We start from the raw sequence: 17,936 nt of genomic DNA, 5'->3' as shown, positions 1-17,936 counted from the left end.
AATTTAAACTTCATATAACTAGGCAAGTCAGTTAAGAACAAATTCTTATTTACAATGACGGCCTACACCGGCCAAACCCAGACGACGCTGGGCCAATTATGCGCCGTCCTATGGTACTCCCAATCACGGCCGGTTGTGATACAGCCTGGATTCAAACCAGGGTATCTGTAGTGACGCCTCAAGTACTGAGATGCAGTACCATAGACCGGTGCGCCACTCGGGAGCCCACTCGGGAACCTTATTACAAAACAGAAAATCATGACCCCACATTGGATTTTCAACCTAGACCGACCCTGTGTAATATTCACAAATCCCTTAACATCTAAATACATAGAATATCTTCAGAGGACTGAAAACAGAACATCGGCATTGATATCAAATATTCAACAACAAAAATCACTCAATATAGCTTCTCTACCCATATCAACTCAATTCTAATTTTGTTTAACAAAACATAAAAAACTCAAATCTGTAATATGCCTAGCTGCTAAGGTAAAATATTTACAGTGGGGAGAACAAGTATTTGATACACTGCCGATTTTGCAGGTTTTCCTACTTAAAAAGCATGTAGAGGTCTGTAATTTTTTATCAACTGTGAGAGACGGAATCTAAAACAAAAATCCAGAAAATCACATTGTATGATTTTTAAGTAATTAATTTGCATTTTTTTGCATGACATAAGTATTTGATCACCTACCAACCAGTAAGAATTCTGGCTCTCACAGACCTGTTAGTTTTTCTTTAAGAAGCCCTCCTGTTCTCCACTCATTATATATATACCTACTTGTTCAATGGTTTTCTACATTATTTACTATTTTTTTGAAGACATCAAAACTGTGAAATAACATATGGAATCATATAGTAATCCAAAAAGTGTTATACAAATCAAAATAGATTTCTCTCAACCAGCTTCATGAGGAATGCTTTTCCCACATATGCTGAGCATTTGTTGGCATATTTTTCCTTCAATCAGCTGTCCAACTTAACCCAAACCATCTCAATTGGATTGAGGTTGGGTAATTGTGGAGGCCAGGTCATCTGATGCAGTACCATCACTCTCCTTCTTGGTCAAATAGCCCTTACACAGCCTGGAGGTGTGTTTTGGGTCATTGTCCTTTTAAAAAACAAATGATAGCCCCACAAAGCACAAACCAGATAGGATGGTGTCTCGCTGCAGAATGCTGTGGTAGCCATGCTGGTTAAGTGTGCCTTGAATTCTAAATAAATCACCAACAGTGTCACCAGCAAAGCACCATTACACCTCCTCCTCCTTGCTTCACGGTGGGAACCACACATACAGAGATCATCCGTGTCACAAAGACATGGTCCTTGGAACCAAAAATCTCAAATTGGACTCATCAGAACAAAGGACAGATTTCCACCTGTCTAATGTCCATTGCTCGTGCTTCTTGTCCCAAGCATGTCTCTTCTTGTTATTGGTGTCCTTTAGTAGTGGTTTCTTTGCAGCAATTCGCCTGATTCACGCAATATCCTCCGAACAGTTGACTTTGAGATGTGTCTGTTACTTGAACTCTGTAAAGCATTTATTTATGCTGCAATCTGAGTTGCAGTTAATTCTAATGAGCTTATCCTCTACAGCAGAGGTAACCCTGGGTCTTCCTTTCCTGTGGCAGTCCTCATGAGAGCCAGTTTCATCATAGCGCTTGATTGTTTTTGCGACAGCACTTGAAGAAACTTTAAAAGTTCTTGACATTTTCCGGATTGACTGACCTTCATGTCTTATTAAAGGAATGATCGACTGTCATTTCTCTTTGCTTATTGGAGCGGTTCTTGCCATAACATGGGTTTGGTATTTTACCAAATTGGCTTTCTTCTGTATTTATTAAAAAAAAATACATTTCACCTTTATTTAACCAGGTAGGCAAGTTGAGAACAAATTCTCATTTACAATTGCGACCTGGCCAAGATAAAGCAAAGCAGTTCGACACATACAACAACACAGAGTTACACATGGAGTAAAATAAACATACAGTCAATAACACAGTAGAAAAATAAGTCTATATACAATGTGAGCAAATGAGGTGAGATAAGGGAGGTAAAGGCAAAAAACAAAGGCCATGGTGGCAAAGTAAATACAATATAGGAAGAAAAACATGGAATGGTAGATTTGAAGTGGAAGAATGTGCAAAGTAGAGAGAGAAATAATGGGGTGCAAAGGAGCAAAATAAAAAAATACCGTAGGGGAAGAGGTAGTTGTTTGGGCTAAATTATAGATGGACTATGTACAGGTGCAGTAATCTGTGAGCTGCTCTGACAGCTGATGCTTAAAGCTAGTGAGGGAGATACGTGTTTCCAGTTTCAGAGATTTTTGTAGTCCGTTCCAGTCATTGGCAGCAGAGAACTGGAAGGAGGGGCGGCCAAAGGAAGAATTGGTTTTGGGGATGACCAGAGAGATATACCTGCTGGAGTGTGTGCTACAGGTGGTTGCTGCTATGGTGACCAGCGAGCTGAGATAAGGGGGGACTTTACCTAGCAGGGTCTTGTAGATGACCTGGAGCCAGTGGGTTTGGCAACGAGTATGAAGCATGGGCCGGCCAACGAGAGCGTACAGGTCTCAGTTGTGGGTAGTATATGGGGCTTTGGTGACAAAACGGATGGCACTGTGATAGACTGCATCCAATTTATTGAGTAGGGTATTGGAGGCTATTTTGTAAATTACATCGCCGAAGTCGAGGATCGGTAGGATGGTCAGTTTTACGAGGGTATGTTTGGCAGCATGAGTGAAGGATGCTTTGTTGCGAAATAGGAAGCCAATTCTAGATTTCATTTTGGATTGGAGATGTTTGATGTGAGTCTGGAAGGAGAGTTCACAGTCTAACCAGACACCTAGGTATTTTTCGTTGTCCACATATTCTAAGTCAGAACCGTCCAGAGTAGTGATCCTGGACGGGCGGGCAGGTGCAGCAGCGATCCGTTGAAGAGCATGCATTTGGTTTTACTTGTATTTAAGAGCAGTTGTAGGCCACGGAAGGAGAGGATGGGGAGGAACGGGAGAAGAGCCATCAGACATTATGGCATTACTCAAATGACATTGACCCCAATCTCAAATTCACTATTGAATGTCACACTAAATGTGTTCATTACATCTATGTGGATTGAACAATCAAAATGGAACCCTGTTTACAACTCTGTACAGAAAAGAAACAGACAGGAATATCCTATTACAGGGGGCCAGCTTCCTCGCTGAGACATTAAAACAGGACTTCTAAGAAGCCAGTGTTTCAGACTGCACATTATATGCCACTCCACAGAGGACTATCTAGAAAAAGCAATAGGTTTCTAAGAGGCTACTCTCCACAATGTGTGGACAGAGTTCTACATTTGGCATAACACGAGGTGAACTGCTACAAAAAAGACCCACTAGAGTTAAAGAACACTGTAACGTTCACTACCACATGAACTTGTGCAAAGTGGGAGATGCTGTCCAGAAACACTGGCATGTTATATTATCGTATCAAGCCTTGCCAGCTTAATTTAAGAACCCACCACTTATTTTATATAGGAGAGGTTGCAATTTACGTGACAAATTGGTCCATGCCAACTACCAGCCACAATTTTCTTTTGCCAGGCCCTTTTATGCCCCTCTTCCGAATGGTAGCAAAAATGCAGAGTTTCCGCACAGTGCAACAATATGATGAATTGTGAATATTTCTGCCACCCACACAGGAAACCGGTTCCAAATAATGCTCCACCACCCATGTTATCTATCAGTGGTTCTCAATCCTGGTCCTGGGGACCCAAAGCGGTGCACATGTCTGTTTTTGCCCCAGCACTACACACCTGATTCAAATCATCAAAGCCTTTTGATGAATTGATGATTTGAATCAGCTGTGTAGTGCTAGGGCAAAAACAGACATGTGCACCGCTTTGGGTCCTCAGGACCAGGATTGAGAACCAGTGATCGACATGATTAAATTCCATGTGGGCTGTAGGTAAAACGTCTCGTTTCTCTCAAACAGAGAATTAGTGAACATAAATTAAATCAGGAGAAACGACAGGGATTATCCAGTCGCAGTACAGTTGAATGACCAAAAACATGACATTTCTACCTTTTTAGATATTGTGGCATAGAGAAAGTTAAGATATCAGACAGGGGAGGTGATATAAATAATACTCTGAGCAAAAGAGAATGTTTTAGGATTTTCACCCTCCAGACATTATTCCCAAAAGGTCCTTAATGATGAAATGCCCATGCACGTTATGTTGTAAATGTGAACATTACTGAATGCCACTACTTCAGATTACTCTGACGTTTGTTCTTGCACTATACCCAATGATTTATGAAAACTTACTTTATCGGTCGATGTCTTCATCGTGGTTTTACAGACATGTTTAATACGTGTTTTGTACACTCTTTATTAGAATACTTATGAAATGCACATTGTTATATTTGGTAACACTTGCTTATTTTACCTTGACTCCAACCCCATTCGATGCATTGAGTGGATGTGGGTGGAGTAAAGTCTACATAAGGGTGCAAATGATAGACATTCACAAAAACTCTGACGAAGGCCTTGAGGCCGAAACGTAAAGCTTAATGAAGAGCAGGGTATGGGTTTCTAGTTTTTTTCTCTTCTTATTCAACTGTTACCATGCACCTGCAACAAAGATAGCTCAGATGTGCATGTGCTTTGAATCTTAATTATTATATATTTTTAGCCTTTTATTTAACTAGGCAAATCAGTTAAGAACACATTTCTATTTACAATGACGGACGACGCTGGGCCAATTGTGCGCCACCCTATGGGACTCCCAATCACGGCCGGATGTGATTCGGCCTGGATTCGAATTTGGTACCCATATGATAAAGTTTCTTGCACCGAGATGCAGTGCCTAACATGCTGACTACACCGTTGCAAAATAAATGTAAACATACATATTATTCAATTATTGCACCCACACTGCTCGCGCGTGCCAACGAGCGTCTGTTTTGCCAAGTGCTAAAATAGAAGTCTGTTCTATTTGTGACACTGAACGCTGTGCAAGTCCTGCCTATTCCATCTCCTCATTGGTTTATAGAAGCAGATATCCACGTGCCAACCCCTCATTGGTTATACCCACATGGGTGATTTAGTTGAATTCAGTCGGCCGTAGTGGTAACTATGACAATCGCCATATAAAGTCCAAAGAAGAAAAAGCCTGGAAGGAGGAGAGATGACTAGAAACGATTCGGTTGACCGTTTTATGTGTGGATTCATTGTCAGAATAGAGGACCTTGTGCATTTCAGGTAAAATAACAACTCAACGTTTATATCCCAGGACAAATTAGCTAGCAACAGCAAGCTAGCTAGCTATATTGCTCTAAATGTTTAATGCTTTTCGACCTGTTCCCAAATTAATATAATTGGTTCAGAGTTTGTTTTGATATTTCAAACTGTATGTTGTGATCAATTTTGGTGTGGGGGGACAAGATCAATTTGCGCTCGATGGCGTAACATCCGTTACATATGCGCACAGCCTGTTTGTGTACCGTGTTAGACCACTCGGAGCCCATACTTTTGATGCTAAAAATATCTTTCAAATCAAATAGTTTTACTGAAGTAGTATTTTACTGGGTGACTTTTATGTCAGTCATAGAATATGTAAACTCTCTCACTGTTACGTCCTCTCACTGTTAACTCCGTTTATTTTCAGCAAAGTTAACATATGTAAATATTTGTATAAATATAACAAGATTCAAAAACTGAGACATAAACTGAAGAAGTTCCACAGACATGTGACTAACAGAAATGGAATAATGTGTCCCTGAACAAAGGGGAGGTTCAAAATCTAAAGTAACAGTCAGCATCTGGTGTGGCCACCAGCTGCATTAAGTATTGAAGTGCATCTCCTCATGGACCAGATTTTCCAGTTCTTGCTGTGAGATGTTACCCCACTATTCCACCAAGGCACCGGGCAAGTTCCCAGACATTTCTTGGGTGAATGGCCCTAGCCCTCATCCTCCGATCCAACAGGTCCCAGACGTGCTCAATGGGATTGAGATCCGGGCTCTTCGCTGGCCATGGCAGAACGCGGACATTCCTGTCTTTCAGGAAATCACGCACAGAACGAGCAGTATGGCTGGTGGCATTGTCATGCTGGAGGGTCATGTCAGGATGAGCCTGCAGGAAGGGTACCACATGAGGGAGGAGGATGTCTTCCCTGTAACGCACAGCGTTGAGATTGCCTACAATGACAACAAGCTCAGTCCGATGATGCTGTGACACACCACCCCATACCATGACGAACCCTCCACCTCCAAATCGATCCCGCTCCAGAGTACAGGCCTCTTGTGTAACGCGCATTCCTTCTACGCTCATTCCTTCCACGATAAATGCGAATCCGATGATCACCCCTTGTGAGACAAAACCGAGACTCGTCAGTGAAGAGCACTTTTTGCCAGTCCTGTCCAGCGACGGTGGATTTGTGGCCATAGGTGACTTTGTTACCAGTGATGTCTGGTGAGGAACTGCCTTACAATACAACAGGCCTACTATTTCCAGCCTCTCTCAGCCTATTGCGGACAGTCTGAGCACTGGTGGAGGTATTGTACGTTCCTGGTGTAACTCGGGCAGTTGTTGTTGCCATCCTGTACCTGTCCCGCAGGTGTGATGTTCGGATGTACCGATCTTATGCAGGTGTCGTTACACGTGGTCTGCCACTACGAGGCCGATCAGCTGTCCGTCCTGTCTCCCTGTAGTGCTGTCTTAGGCTTCTCACAGTACTGACATTGCAATTTATTGCCCTGGCCACATCTGCAGTCCCCATGCCTCCTTGCAGCATACCTACGGCATGTTCATGGGCAGGGACCCTGGGAATCTTTTTTTTTGTGTTTTTCAGAGTCAGTAGAAAGGACTCTTTAGTGTCCTAAGGTTTCATAACTGTGACCTTAATTGCCTACCGTCTGTAAGCTGTTAGTGTCTTAACGACCATTCCACAGGTGCATGTTCATTAATTGTTTATGGTTCATTGATCACGCATGGGAAACAGTGTTTAAACCCTTTACAATGAAAGTCTGTGAAGTTATTTGGAATTTTACAAATCATCTTTGAAAGACAGGGTTCTGAAAAAGGGATGTTTCTTTTTTTGCTGTGTGTGTGTGTGTGTGTGCGTGTGTGTGTGTGTGTGGTGTGTGTGTGTATGTGTATGTGTATATATATATATATTTGGGGGGTTTTGTGTTTTTGTAAAAATGTAAATTTTTACAAATGTAAAAATAATTATGTAAAATATGTACTGGAACAAAACATATATACACTGTGACTTAAGTTATACTTTTTCTTGCTGATTATTAATGTGCCTCCTAGTGCTGTTTTAACGCGGGCGTTGCTCATCATGTCTGATTGTATTGACGCGCAGGTTATATGTGGCCATTGTCATTGTGTGTTTGTGTATGCTCTGATGAAGGTCTTGCGTCTGAAAGATTAACCTAATAAAATAAATGTATGCATTGGTCCTGAGTGTTCAGAGACTTTATTCCATTACAGTATCTCCTGGACCTTCTCTACGGTCAGGTGTACAGATTCTCCTAAGTTAATGTGTGATTAGACAAAGTATTTTATTATGCTTGAAATATGAGTAATCTGCTATGAATTCCTTACTGTTATTGTGAAATAAAGATGTAAAATTCTAAGACTGAATGGATTCATATTTATGTTTTTTTACACTAACAATTTCTTGTTTATCACTGTCAAATATATTTCTCGCAAGACTGCAGGTAACAAATGGAGTAAAGTTCAAACTAGGATGCCTCCAGTGTTTAATTGCATTCCCCCTTCAATCCCGCGTCTCTCCTACCAAAGGACTCTCTTTTGTTTATATTCAAGTACCAACCAAATATTTTAAAATATGAGTACAACCAAGTGATTTCCTCATGTTTATTGAGTATATTCAAATGTAGTGGTCAGCCTGCTCTATAGCATGAGAATTGGGCCATTTTGACTCATTCACCTAAGATGTTAGGTGTGCTGCCATGATAATATAAGGGACTCATCTGCTGGATTTGTTCTTATGTGGCAACATTTGAAATTGTATTTATTTACATTGGATAAAAGTAGAGACTCCGAGCTACAAAATGGTGTATCATACACTGCATTTTTGAGGAACAATGGGAAAGTAATTCTGCTTTGAAAGTTGATAAACTTGTAAACTCACTTGAGAAAATGGCCTTTGAATGTTTTGGTTTCTAGTGAAGAGCTCTTTGTCCCCACCCATCTCGTATTCAGAGCGTCAGCTCTGGCTGATGATTTGTTTACCTCTGGATAACATGAAAGCTGGCAACAATTTCATTATGATTTTTTGCCGACGTTTACTGACACCGGCCATATTCAATGGGTGTTGTACACTTTAGCTTTAGACATGTAGCTAGCTAGGTAAACAGCGTGCAAGATCACACACGTAACGTTAGCTAACAAGCCAGCCAGCTAACGTTAGCTAGTTAAACAACAACCTCCAATACTTCACCCTCATTCACTTCCATTTCTTCTCCTGTGTTCAGCTCACTCTGCTTACACTTTCTACCATTATTCTTTAACAAACCACCTCCCTTTTTTGGGGCATTTTTAACCGACTCAAGCTCACCATCTACCCAACCATACCCCTGGACTGGGATAGTCATACTCTGGTTTTATTAGTCTATACAATCTTCACGTGTGTGTGTGTGTGTGTGTGTGTGTGTGTGACACACTACAGGGGGTCTGAGAGTGAAAAGAGGGAATAGGAATCTCTCAGTGGTGGAAAAAGTACCCAACTGTCATGCTTGAATAAAAGTAAAGATACCTTAATAGAAAATGACTCAAGTAAAAGTAACCCAGTACAATTCTACTTGAGTAAAAGTATTTTGGCTTAAAATATACTTAATTATCAAAAGTAAAAGTATAAATCACTTCAAATTCCTTATATTATATTGTGGTCCTTCTGTAGCACAGTTGGTAGAGCATGGTGCTTGTAACGCCAGGGTAGTGGGTTCGATCCCCGGGACCACCCATACGTAGAATGTATGCACACATGACTGTAAGTCGCTTTGGATAAAAGCGTCTGCTAAATGGCATATATTATTATTATTATTATTATTATTAAGCAAACCAGATGGCACCATTTTCTTGTTTACTTTCAATCAAGCCGAATCCTGACCCTGTGTAATATTCACAAACCACTTAAGATCTAAATACGTAGAATATCTCCAGAGGAATGGAAACAAAACATCACCATTGAGAAATATTTAACAATAAAAATGACTCAATATAGCGTCCCTCCCCCGAAGAACTGAATGCTAATTTTGTTTTACAAAAAACATACAAGTCAATCTGTAATCTGCAGTTACTAAGGTAAAAAACTGGAATATAGACATCATTGATATGAATGCAATGAATTCAAAAATACATTAAAAGTAGAATACCTCTAATCTGAAGCTTGGACTGCCATCCATTCTCCAAAAGTCTGAAAATAATAGAAAAACACTTTCTATGCTGGTGTAGTAGCTATTCTATTACAAACGTGCTCAGGTGCTTTTTATCTAATGTTTGCCAGCTCAGTGGTGCTTTGGAGGAGTATTTTGGTGACATCATGCAGAGTGCTTCAGTATGTCAAAGGAAAATGACAGCGTGCGTGACAGTGTTTTTTTTCTGGTTTCTTGGTACAATCTGTAAACGTTCTGACAGCTGTAGTCATAAGCCCGATCGATCATCCTTTGTCTCCACACTCTTGAAGATTCTGGAAAAAACAATATATACAGTGTATATGTGAAGTGGTAAATGTACAGTAGTAGTACTAAAGTCAGAGCTGTAGTATTCTGTTACATTTGAGCAGGGTAGTAATATACATTATCTAAGTGCTGACAGCTTTGAAAAGTAGGCTACTGTAGATACTGTATGTGAGCTGGTCTGGGGTTACCTGGTGTTCTTTCAGCAGTCGGTCGTATTCTTTGGTCAGTCCATCGGATTGGTTCTTCATAGCTTCCATCTCGGATTGAGACTTTTTCAAGGCTTGTGAAAACATTAACCCCAAAGCATTCCCATTATCATCCAATTTTCATGCATATCATCCAATCCATCCCGAAGGTGACATGCTGTGGGTCAGAGTGCACATTCTTGAACAGTAATTGAAGCCCATGTTTGTTTTACTGTCATTATGGTCTGATTTCATTTGGTTGGTTATTGTATTTTAGTTGTACATTTTCACTTTATTAAAGTATTATTGGATTTGTGGTTGTATTATTCAGTCTGTCACAAAAGTATTGTGCATCTTCCTCACCTTCCCCTGAGCCCTTCAGTTCTCCTCTCAGTTTCTCCATCTCTTTTCTCAGCAGCTCGTTTCCCTCTGCTGTGGCCTTGTTCCCCTTCCCATCCATCAGAGTCTGAAACAAACACAGGTAAACATTAACCACTTACCACACCTCTCAACCATATGCAGTACCAAAATGAGTTTCTTTACTTATTGTGTGGATGAAGGCCCATATCTCCGTTTCGCCTTTTAGATCAAAATGAATACGTTTTCACAGACAAGGGGGGCCTTATCTTAGATCAGCGCTTCTCTTCTTTTTGAGACCCTTTTAAATACGGGCTCAGGTGCAGAAAGGGCAGTGATACTGGGTATGAGTTCACCTGCTTCAGTAGCTCGTTGTCCTCCATGTATTTCTTGGCAGTTTGGTTATCACTCTCTGCCTTGGTCTGCAGAGAGGCCGTGGTGCTAGACGCCGTCGCCAGCTGGTTGATCAGAGTGATCACCCGCCACAGTACTCTGTAGGGAAACAACACACACAGAGATGGTGTTCAATAATGAGATGTACATGTTTTTCTTAAACAGAGTGCTGCAACTTGAACTTGTCCATCTGAACACATTTTTTTTGGTTTTCCGTTTTTCTAAACATTTTGCTACGGTGTCCCCTACTGAACACGACCAGTGTTATGGTCATTGCAATGAATAAAGGAATCTCTATGATTATGACGATCCATCCACTGGCTGGTTTTCACCAGACTCGGTATGTCAATGGGAGGACAGACCAGAGCTCACAGACTTAGAGCCAGAGGAAAAGGGAAAAGCCAGAGATGAAGAGGTTCCTCTGCCCAGTACTGGTTGCCTTTATTTGGTAAACTTGCCACTGCGGTGGATAGTTGGTTGTGTGCTGTGTTGGAGAGTACAGTCTTGGCCAAAAGTTTTGAGAATGACACAAATATTAATTTTCGCAAAGTCTGCTGTCTCAGTTTGTATGATGGCAATTTGCATATACTCCAGAATGTTATCAATAGTTATTAGATGAATTGTCATTAATTACAAAGTCCCTCTTTGCCATGCAAATGAACTGAGTCCCCCAAAAACATTTCCACTGCATTTCAGCCCTGCCACAAAAGGACCAGCTGACATCATGTCAGTGACTCTCTCGTTAACACAGGTGTGAGTGTTGACGAGGACAAGGCTGGAGATCACTCTGTCATGCTGATTGAGTTCGAATAACAGACTGGAAGCTTCAAAAGGAGGGTGGTGCTCGGAATCATTGTTCTTCCGCTGTCATCCATGGTTACCTGCAAGGAAACACGTGCCGTCATCATTGCTTTGCGCAAAAAGGACTTCACAGGCAAGTATGCCAGTAAGATTGCACCTAAATCAACCATTTATCGGATCATGAAGAACTTCAAGGAGAGCGGTTCAATTGTTGTGAAGAAGGCTTCAGGGCGCCCAAGAAAGTCCAGCAAGCGCCAGGATCATCTCCTAAAGTTGATTCAGCTGCGGGATCGGGGCACCACCAGTACAGAGCTTGCTCAGGAATGGCAGCAGGCAGGTGTACACACAGTGAGGCGAATACTTTTGGAGGATGGCCTGGTGTCAAGAACGGCAGCAACGAAGCCACTTCTCTCCAGGAAAAACATCAGGGACAGACTTATATTCTGCAAAGGGTACAGGGATTGGACTGCTGAGTACTGGGGTAAAGTCATTTTCTCTGATGAATCCCCTTTCCGATTGTTTGGGGCATCCGGAAAAATGCTTGTCTGGTGAAGACAAGGTGAGCGCTACCATCAGTCCTATGTCATGGCAACAGTAAAGCATCCTGAGACCATTCATGTGTGAAGTTGCTTCTCAGAAAAGGGAGTGGCTCACTCATAATTTTGCCTAAGATCACAGCCATGAATAAAGAACGGTACCAACACATCCTCCAAGAGCAACTTCTCCCAACCATCCAGGGACAGTTTGGTGACGAACAATGCCTTTTCCAGCATGATGGAGCACCTTGCCACTGACTACACACACCATTGTTAATTATATTTAGTTTACTTTAGTTAATAAATATATTTAGTTATTCCTTATCTGTAACGGTTTTCTAGGTGTGGTGAAGGAGAGTCGGACCAAAACGCAGCGTGTAGATTGCGATCCATGTTTAATGAACAAAAAAGTAACACGAATCTAAAATAGAAAAACACTACAAAACAAAGAAACGTAACGAAAACCGAAACAGCCTATACTAGTGAAAACTAACACAGACAGGAACAAGGACACTAAGGACAATCACCCACGAAAAACTCTAAGAATATGGCTGCCTAAATATGGTTCCCAATCAGAGACAACGATAAACACCTGCCTCTGATTGAGAACCACTCCAGACAGCCATAGACTTTGCTAGATCACCCCACTAGCTACAATCCCAATATATACACACCAAAACCCCAAGACAAAACACACCACAATACAAAAACCCCATGCCACACCCTGGCCTGACCCAATACATAAAGATAAACACAAAATACTTTGACCAGGGCGTGACATTATCTCCATGTCTCCCTTTTTGTTACTAACTTTGAGTCGGTTCGTGACATGAGTAAAAGTAAAGATACAATAGAAAATGACTGAAGTAAAAATGAAAGCCACCCAGTAAAATACTACTTGAGTAAAAGTATTTGGTTTTAAAAATACTAAAGTATAAATAATTTCAGAATCTTTACATTAAAGAAAACCAAATGGCACCATTTTTATTTTATTACATTTACACATAGCCACGGGCACAGTCCAAAAAAAAATCACAATTTCCAATCAAAGCATGTGCGTTTAGTGAGTCTGCCATTTTCTTTAGGAATGTATTGAAGTAAAATTTGTCAAATATAAATAGTGAAGTACAGATACCCCTAAATAATATTTTAAAGTACTACTTAAGTACTTTATACCACTGGTAGAGGGAGACATATGCACACCACAACTATCAGAATGAGAAATAATAAACAAACACTTTTATTCCATAGAAAATAAAATTAATAACATGCACAATAAAATATACCTAGCATGTGTTTATGATAGGCCTTCTGTCTGGGGAGCCATATGTGTTGTGGAGGTAGTCTATGACTGCGGCGCTGATTTGCAGGGAGTTGATCACCTTCCTCTCGGGTTGAGAGCTGACCCTCTCCAGCATGTAGATGAGGTGCTGGTGGAAGCAGGTGAAGGGGGTCCCCTGGTTTGTGGCGAGGTCCACCCATTCCCACACACACTCAAGAGAGGTCTCATTGTAGCCAGTGAATATGTCTGGGTTGGACAACAGCCCCTGGGCTGCCATCACACCTACAGGACAGGACATGTGGGGTGGGAGAGGAAGTGCCTTAAGTGAGCCATTTAACAATAAAGATCCTGTATATTCTATATTTTCTCAAATTATTCATGCGCATGTAACCTCTAGCTACCATTTTAAGTATTTACAATTCATATCTGTTGAGATTACACAAACAGAATGAGTTCCCTGGAGGGAATGAGAGGTTACAGACTAAATGCAGATGAAATGCTGAAGTGTTTATAATAAAGACGGCTATGAAGTTCTGTGAAAATGAATAATGACAGTGGCTCCCAGGAAACCCCCCATGTTGTAGTTTATTTTCATAGAACTGCACAGCTGGTCATTGTTGATCACTTTGGCCTATGTAAAGGAATTAAATATGAAGCCATTTCAAGAGCATATTTCCCAAGGAAATAACTACACATCTCTAGTTACTAAGTATCTGTCTCATATGTCACCTTATTCCCATACAGAGTGCACTATTTTTGACCAGAGTCCTGTGTGACTGCCTTTGGAGTCTGTGGTCACAAGCCGTACACAATATTGGGAAAAGGAATCAATTGTGATTTGCACAAATGTAACTGAAAATTAACTCCAGTGAGCTGGTGAGTGGTTTCCACATCTCGGATGCTCTTTATGTCTCAGTTGGCAATGACCGGCTGGTGGCGCTCCTCTGCAGTCCGACCATGGGCCGTTATCACCTGGCTAGATTCCAAATGGAATTACACATCATTTTGCAAGCCAGCATAATGTGACCTGTGGGCCTGATTTTGCCTTTAAACCATGAGTCCCAACCATTGTATTAGGGTTAAAACTAGGCCCCCAAAATAAAGCCTTAAGAATTGTGTTGTACTGTCCTAACTTTTATAAACTTAAGATCTCACTTGGTGAAGACTACAGGAATGAAAATAGACAAATACAACAACCACATCTCTGTCACTAAGAAATACAGTCATGGGTGGTAACGCTACAATTCACTCAAAAGGCAAGGCACTCTGGGAAATATGCAAATAAGGCTTTACACTAAGCAGTGTGCTAATTTAACACTGAAAAGTGTGGACCGTATAGTTCATCGGATGCGGCAGGGCTTGCAAACCATTAGACTACAAAGGGAAACCGAGCCGCGAGCTGCCCAGTGACAAGAGCCTACTAGACAAGCTAAATGCATTTCATGCTCGCTTCGAGGCAAACAACAATGAAGCATGCATTAGAGCATCAGCTGTTCCGGACGACTGTGTGGTCACGCTCTCCGTAGCCGATGTAAGCAAGACAAAACAGGTCAACATTCACAAGGCCGCGGGGCCAGACGGATTACCAGGACGTGTACTCAGAGCATGCGCTGATCAACTGGCAAGTGTCTTCACTGACATTTTCAACCTGTCTCTGACCGAGTCTGTAATACCTACATGTTTCAATCAGATCACCATAGTCCCTGTGCCCAAGAAAGCGAAGGTAACCTTCCTAAATGACTACCACTCCGTAGCACTCACGTCGGTAGCCATGAAGTGCTTTGAAAGGCTGGTCATGGCTCATATCAACACCATCATCCCAGAAACCCTAGACCCATTCCAATACGCATACCGCCCCAACAGATCCACAGATGATGCGATCTCTATTGCACGCCACACTGCCCTTTCCCAGCTGGACAAAAGGAACACCTATGTGAGAATGCTGTTCATTGACTACAGCTCAGCGTTCAACACCATAGTGCCCACAAAGCTCATCACTAAGCTAAGGACCCTGGGTCTAAACACCTCCCTCTGCAACTGGAGCCTGGACTTCCTAACGGGCCGCCCCCCAGGTGGTAAGGGTAGGCAACAACACATCTGCCCCGCTGAACACTGGGGCCACTCAGGGGTGCATGCTTAGTCCTCTCCTATACTTTCTGTTCATCCACGACTGTGTGGCCAAGCACGACTCCAACACTCTCATTAAGTTTGACAGTGGTAGGCCTGATCACAGACAACGACGAGACAGCCTATAGGGAGGAGGTCAGAGACCTGGCAGTGTGGTGCCAGGACAACAACCTCTCCCTCAATGTTAGCAAGACAAAGGAGCTGATCGTGGACTACAGGAAAAGGAGGGCCAAACAGGCCCCCATTAACATCGATGGGGCTGCAGCGGAGCGGGTTGAGAGATTCAAGTTCCTTGGTTTCCACATCACCAACAAACTATCATGGTCCAAACACACCAAGACAATTGTGAAGAGGAGACTGAAAAGATTTGGCATGGGTCCCCCAGATCCTCAAAAAGTTCATCAGCTGCACCAGCGAGAGCATCCTGACCGGTTGTATCACCGCCTGGCATGGAAATCGCTCGGCATCCAACTGTAAGGCGGAGGTCGACCGATTAACCGCTAAAAGAAATCCAGGTTAGCAGGCAATATTAACCAGGTGAAATTGTGTCACTTCTCTTGCGTTCATAGCACGCAGAATCAGTGTATATGCAACAGTTTGGGCCGCCTAATTTGCCAGAATTTTACGTAATTATGGCATAACATTGAAGGATGTGCAATGTAACAGGAATATTTAGACTTATGGATGCCACCTGTTAGATAAAATACGGAACGGTTCCGTATTTCACTGAAAGAATAAACGTCTTGTTTTCGAGATGATAGTTTCCAGATCTGACCATATTAATGACCTAAGGCTCGTATTTCTGTGTGTTATCATGTTATAACTAAGTCTATGATTTGATAGAGTAGTCTAACTGAGCGATGGTAGGCAGTAATAGCGTTTCAAACATCACTCGCTCTGAGACGTGGACTAGTTGTTCCCCTTGCTCTGCATGGGTAACGCTGCTTCGAGGGTGGCTGTTGTCATTGTGTTCCTGGTTCGAGCCCAGGTAGGAGCGAGGAGAGGGACAGAAGCTATACTTACACTGGCAATACTAAAGTGCATATAAGAACATCCAATAGTCAAAGATTAATGAAATACAAATGGTATAGAGTGAAATAGTCCTATAATTCCTATAACTTCAGCCTAAAACTTCTTACCTGGGAATATTGAAGACTCATGATAAACGGAACCACCAGCTTTCTCAGACTTTAAACTTAGACTTTAGCTTTCTTACATCGCACACATTACACTTTTACTTTCTTCTCCAACACTTTGTTTTTGCATTATTTAAACCAAATTGAACATGTTTCATTATTTATTTGAGGCTAAATTGATTTTATTGATGTATTATATTAAGTTAAAATAAGTGTTCATTCAGTATTGTTGTAATTGTCATTATTACAAACAAAAAAGGGAAAAAAAGAAGAGAACATCAGCCGATTAATCGGTATCAGCTTTTTTTGGTCCTCCAATAGTCTGTATCGGCGTTGAAAAATCATAATCGGTCGACCTCTAGTAGTGTGTACGGCTCAGTACATTACTGGGGCCAAGCTTCCTGCCATCCAGGACCTATACACTAGACGGTGTCAGGAATGCCCGAAAAATTGTCAAAGACTCCAGTCACCCAAGTCATAGACTGTTCTCTCTGCGACCGCACTGTAAGCGGTATTGGAGCACCAAGTCTAGGTCCAAAAGGTTCCTTAGCAGCTTCTACTCCAAGCCATAAGAGTGCTGAACAATTAATCAAATGGCCACATGGACTACAAATGGCCAACCCCCCTCCTTTGTTTTTACACTGCTGCTACTTGCTGTTATTATCTATGCATTGTCATTTTATCCCTACCTACATGTACAAATGACCTTGACTAACCTGCACCCCTGTACATTGACTCAGTACTGGTACCCCCAGTATATAGCCTCGTTATTGTGTTAACTTTGATTTTATTTTTTACTTTAATTTATTTAGTCAAAAACTATTTGACTAACTATTTCTTGAACTGCATAGTTGGTTAAGGATTTGTAAGTAAGCATTTCACGGTAAGGTCTACCTACACCTGTTGTATTCGGTGCATGTGACAAATACAATTTGATTTGTCCATTGTTACAGTTAAGACTGTGTTGATTTAACACTGGAGAATTCGCTGTGTAAAATCTGATCATAATGCCCCTTTTAATCGTTTAAACCTGTCTAAAACTAAGGGCACAATCAGAATAAGATCAGGGCAAAGGACATGTTGGCAGCAGGTATAAACGGGGCTACTGTTCATGTCTGTGTGACTGTTGTGCCACAGGAGATGCCACTGTGCCAGCTTATCATAACTGTTCTCTGCCTTTGGTGTGTAGCAGGAGCTTTCTTATTTCAGTTCTGATCAAATCCAATAGGTGGCAGTATTGCATACTGGTAATAAATCCAATTTCAATCACGGGTTTGTGGGCCAAATTTATAAAAACAGGAAAAAAAGAAACATCTCTTTTTCAGGACCGTCTTTCAAAGATAATTAATAAAAATCTAAATAACTTCACAGATCTTCATTGTAAAGGGTTTAAACACCGTTTCTCATGCGTGTTCA

The 17,936-nt window shown here is 41.6% G+C and overlaps 2 protein-coding genes across 3 annotated transcripts in view; one reads left to right on the top strand and one right to left on the bottom strand.

The window, feature by feature from the left end:
• LOC118392355 (solute carrier organic anion transporter family member 1C1-like) overlaps positions 1-17,936 on the top strand; it is a 176,703-nt gene that overhangs the window by 64,739 nt on the left and 94,028 nt on the right. The window lies entirely within an intron of this gene.
• On the bottom strand, positions 9,474-10,828 carry LOC118392560 (B-cell receptor-associated protein 29-like). Its single transcript, XM_052460683.1, has 5 exons — positions 10,821-10,828; positions 10,602-10,737; positions 10,252-10,354; positions 9,892-9,983; positions 9,474-9,711 (listed from the first exon to the last, which is right to left on the bottom strand). The coding sequence occupies exons 1-5, from the start codon at positions 10,826-10,828 to the stop codon at positions 9,682-9,684; spliced, it is 369 nt and encodes a 122-aa protein (XP_052316643.1). The 3' UTR covers positions 9,474-9,681.

The sequence above is a fragment of the Oncorhynchus keta genome, chromosome 13, assembly GCF_023373465.1.
Source record: "Oncorhynchus keta strain PuntledgeMale-10-30-2019 chromosome 13, Oket_V2, whole genome shotgun sequence".
NCBI lineage: Eukaryota > Metazoa > Chordata > Actinopteri > Salmoniformes > Salmonidae > Oncorhynchus > Oncorhynchus keta.
The sequence above is the reverse complement of the archived record's forward strand: the minus strand, read 5'-3'. Positions and strand labels throughout refer to the sequence as shown.

Excerpts from the sequence above, each read along its gene's own strand:
- LOC118392560 (XM_052460683.1), bottom strand. Across the intron at positions 10,355-10,601 it reads ACAACGAGCTACTGAAGCAG|ACTCTGATGGATGGGAAGGG; the intron begins GTGAACTCATAC and ends TGTTTGTTTCAG. Across the intron at positions 9,984-10,251 it reads ACTGAAGGGCTCAGGGGAAG|CCTTGAAAAAGTCTCAATCC; the intron begins GTGAGGAAGATG and ends TGTTTTCACAAG.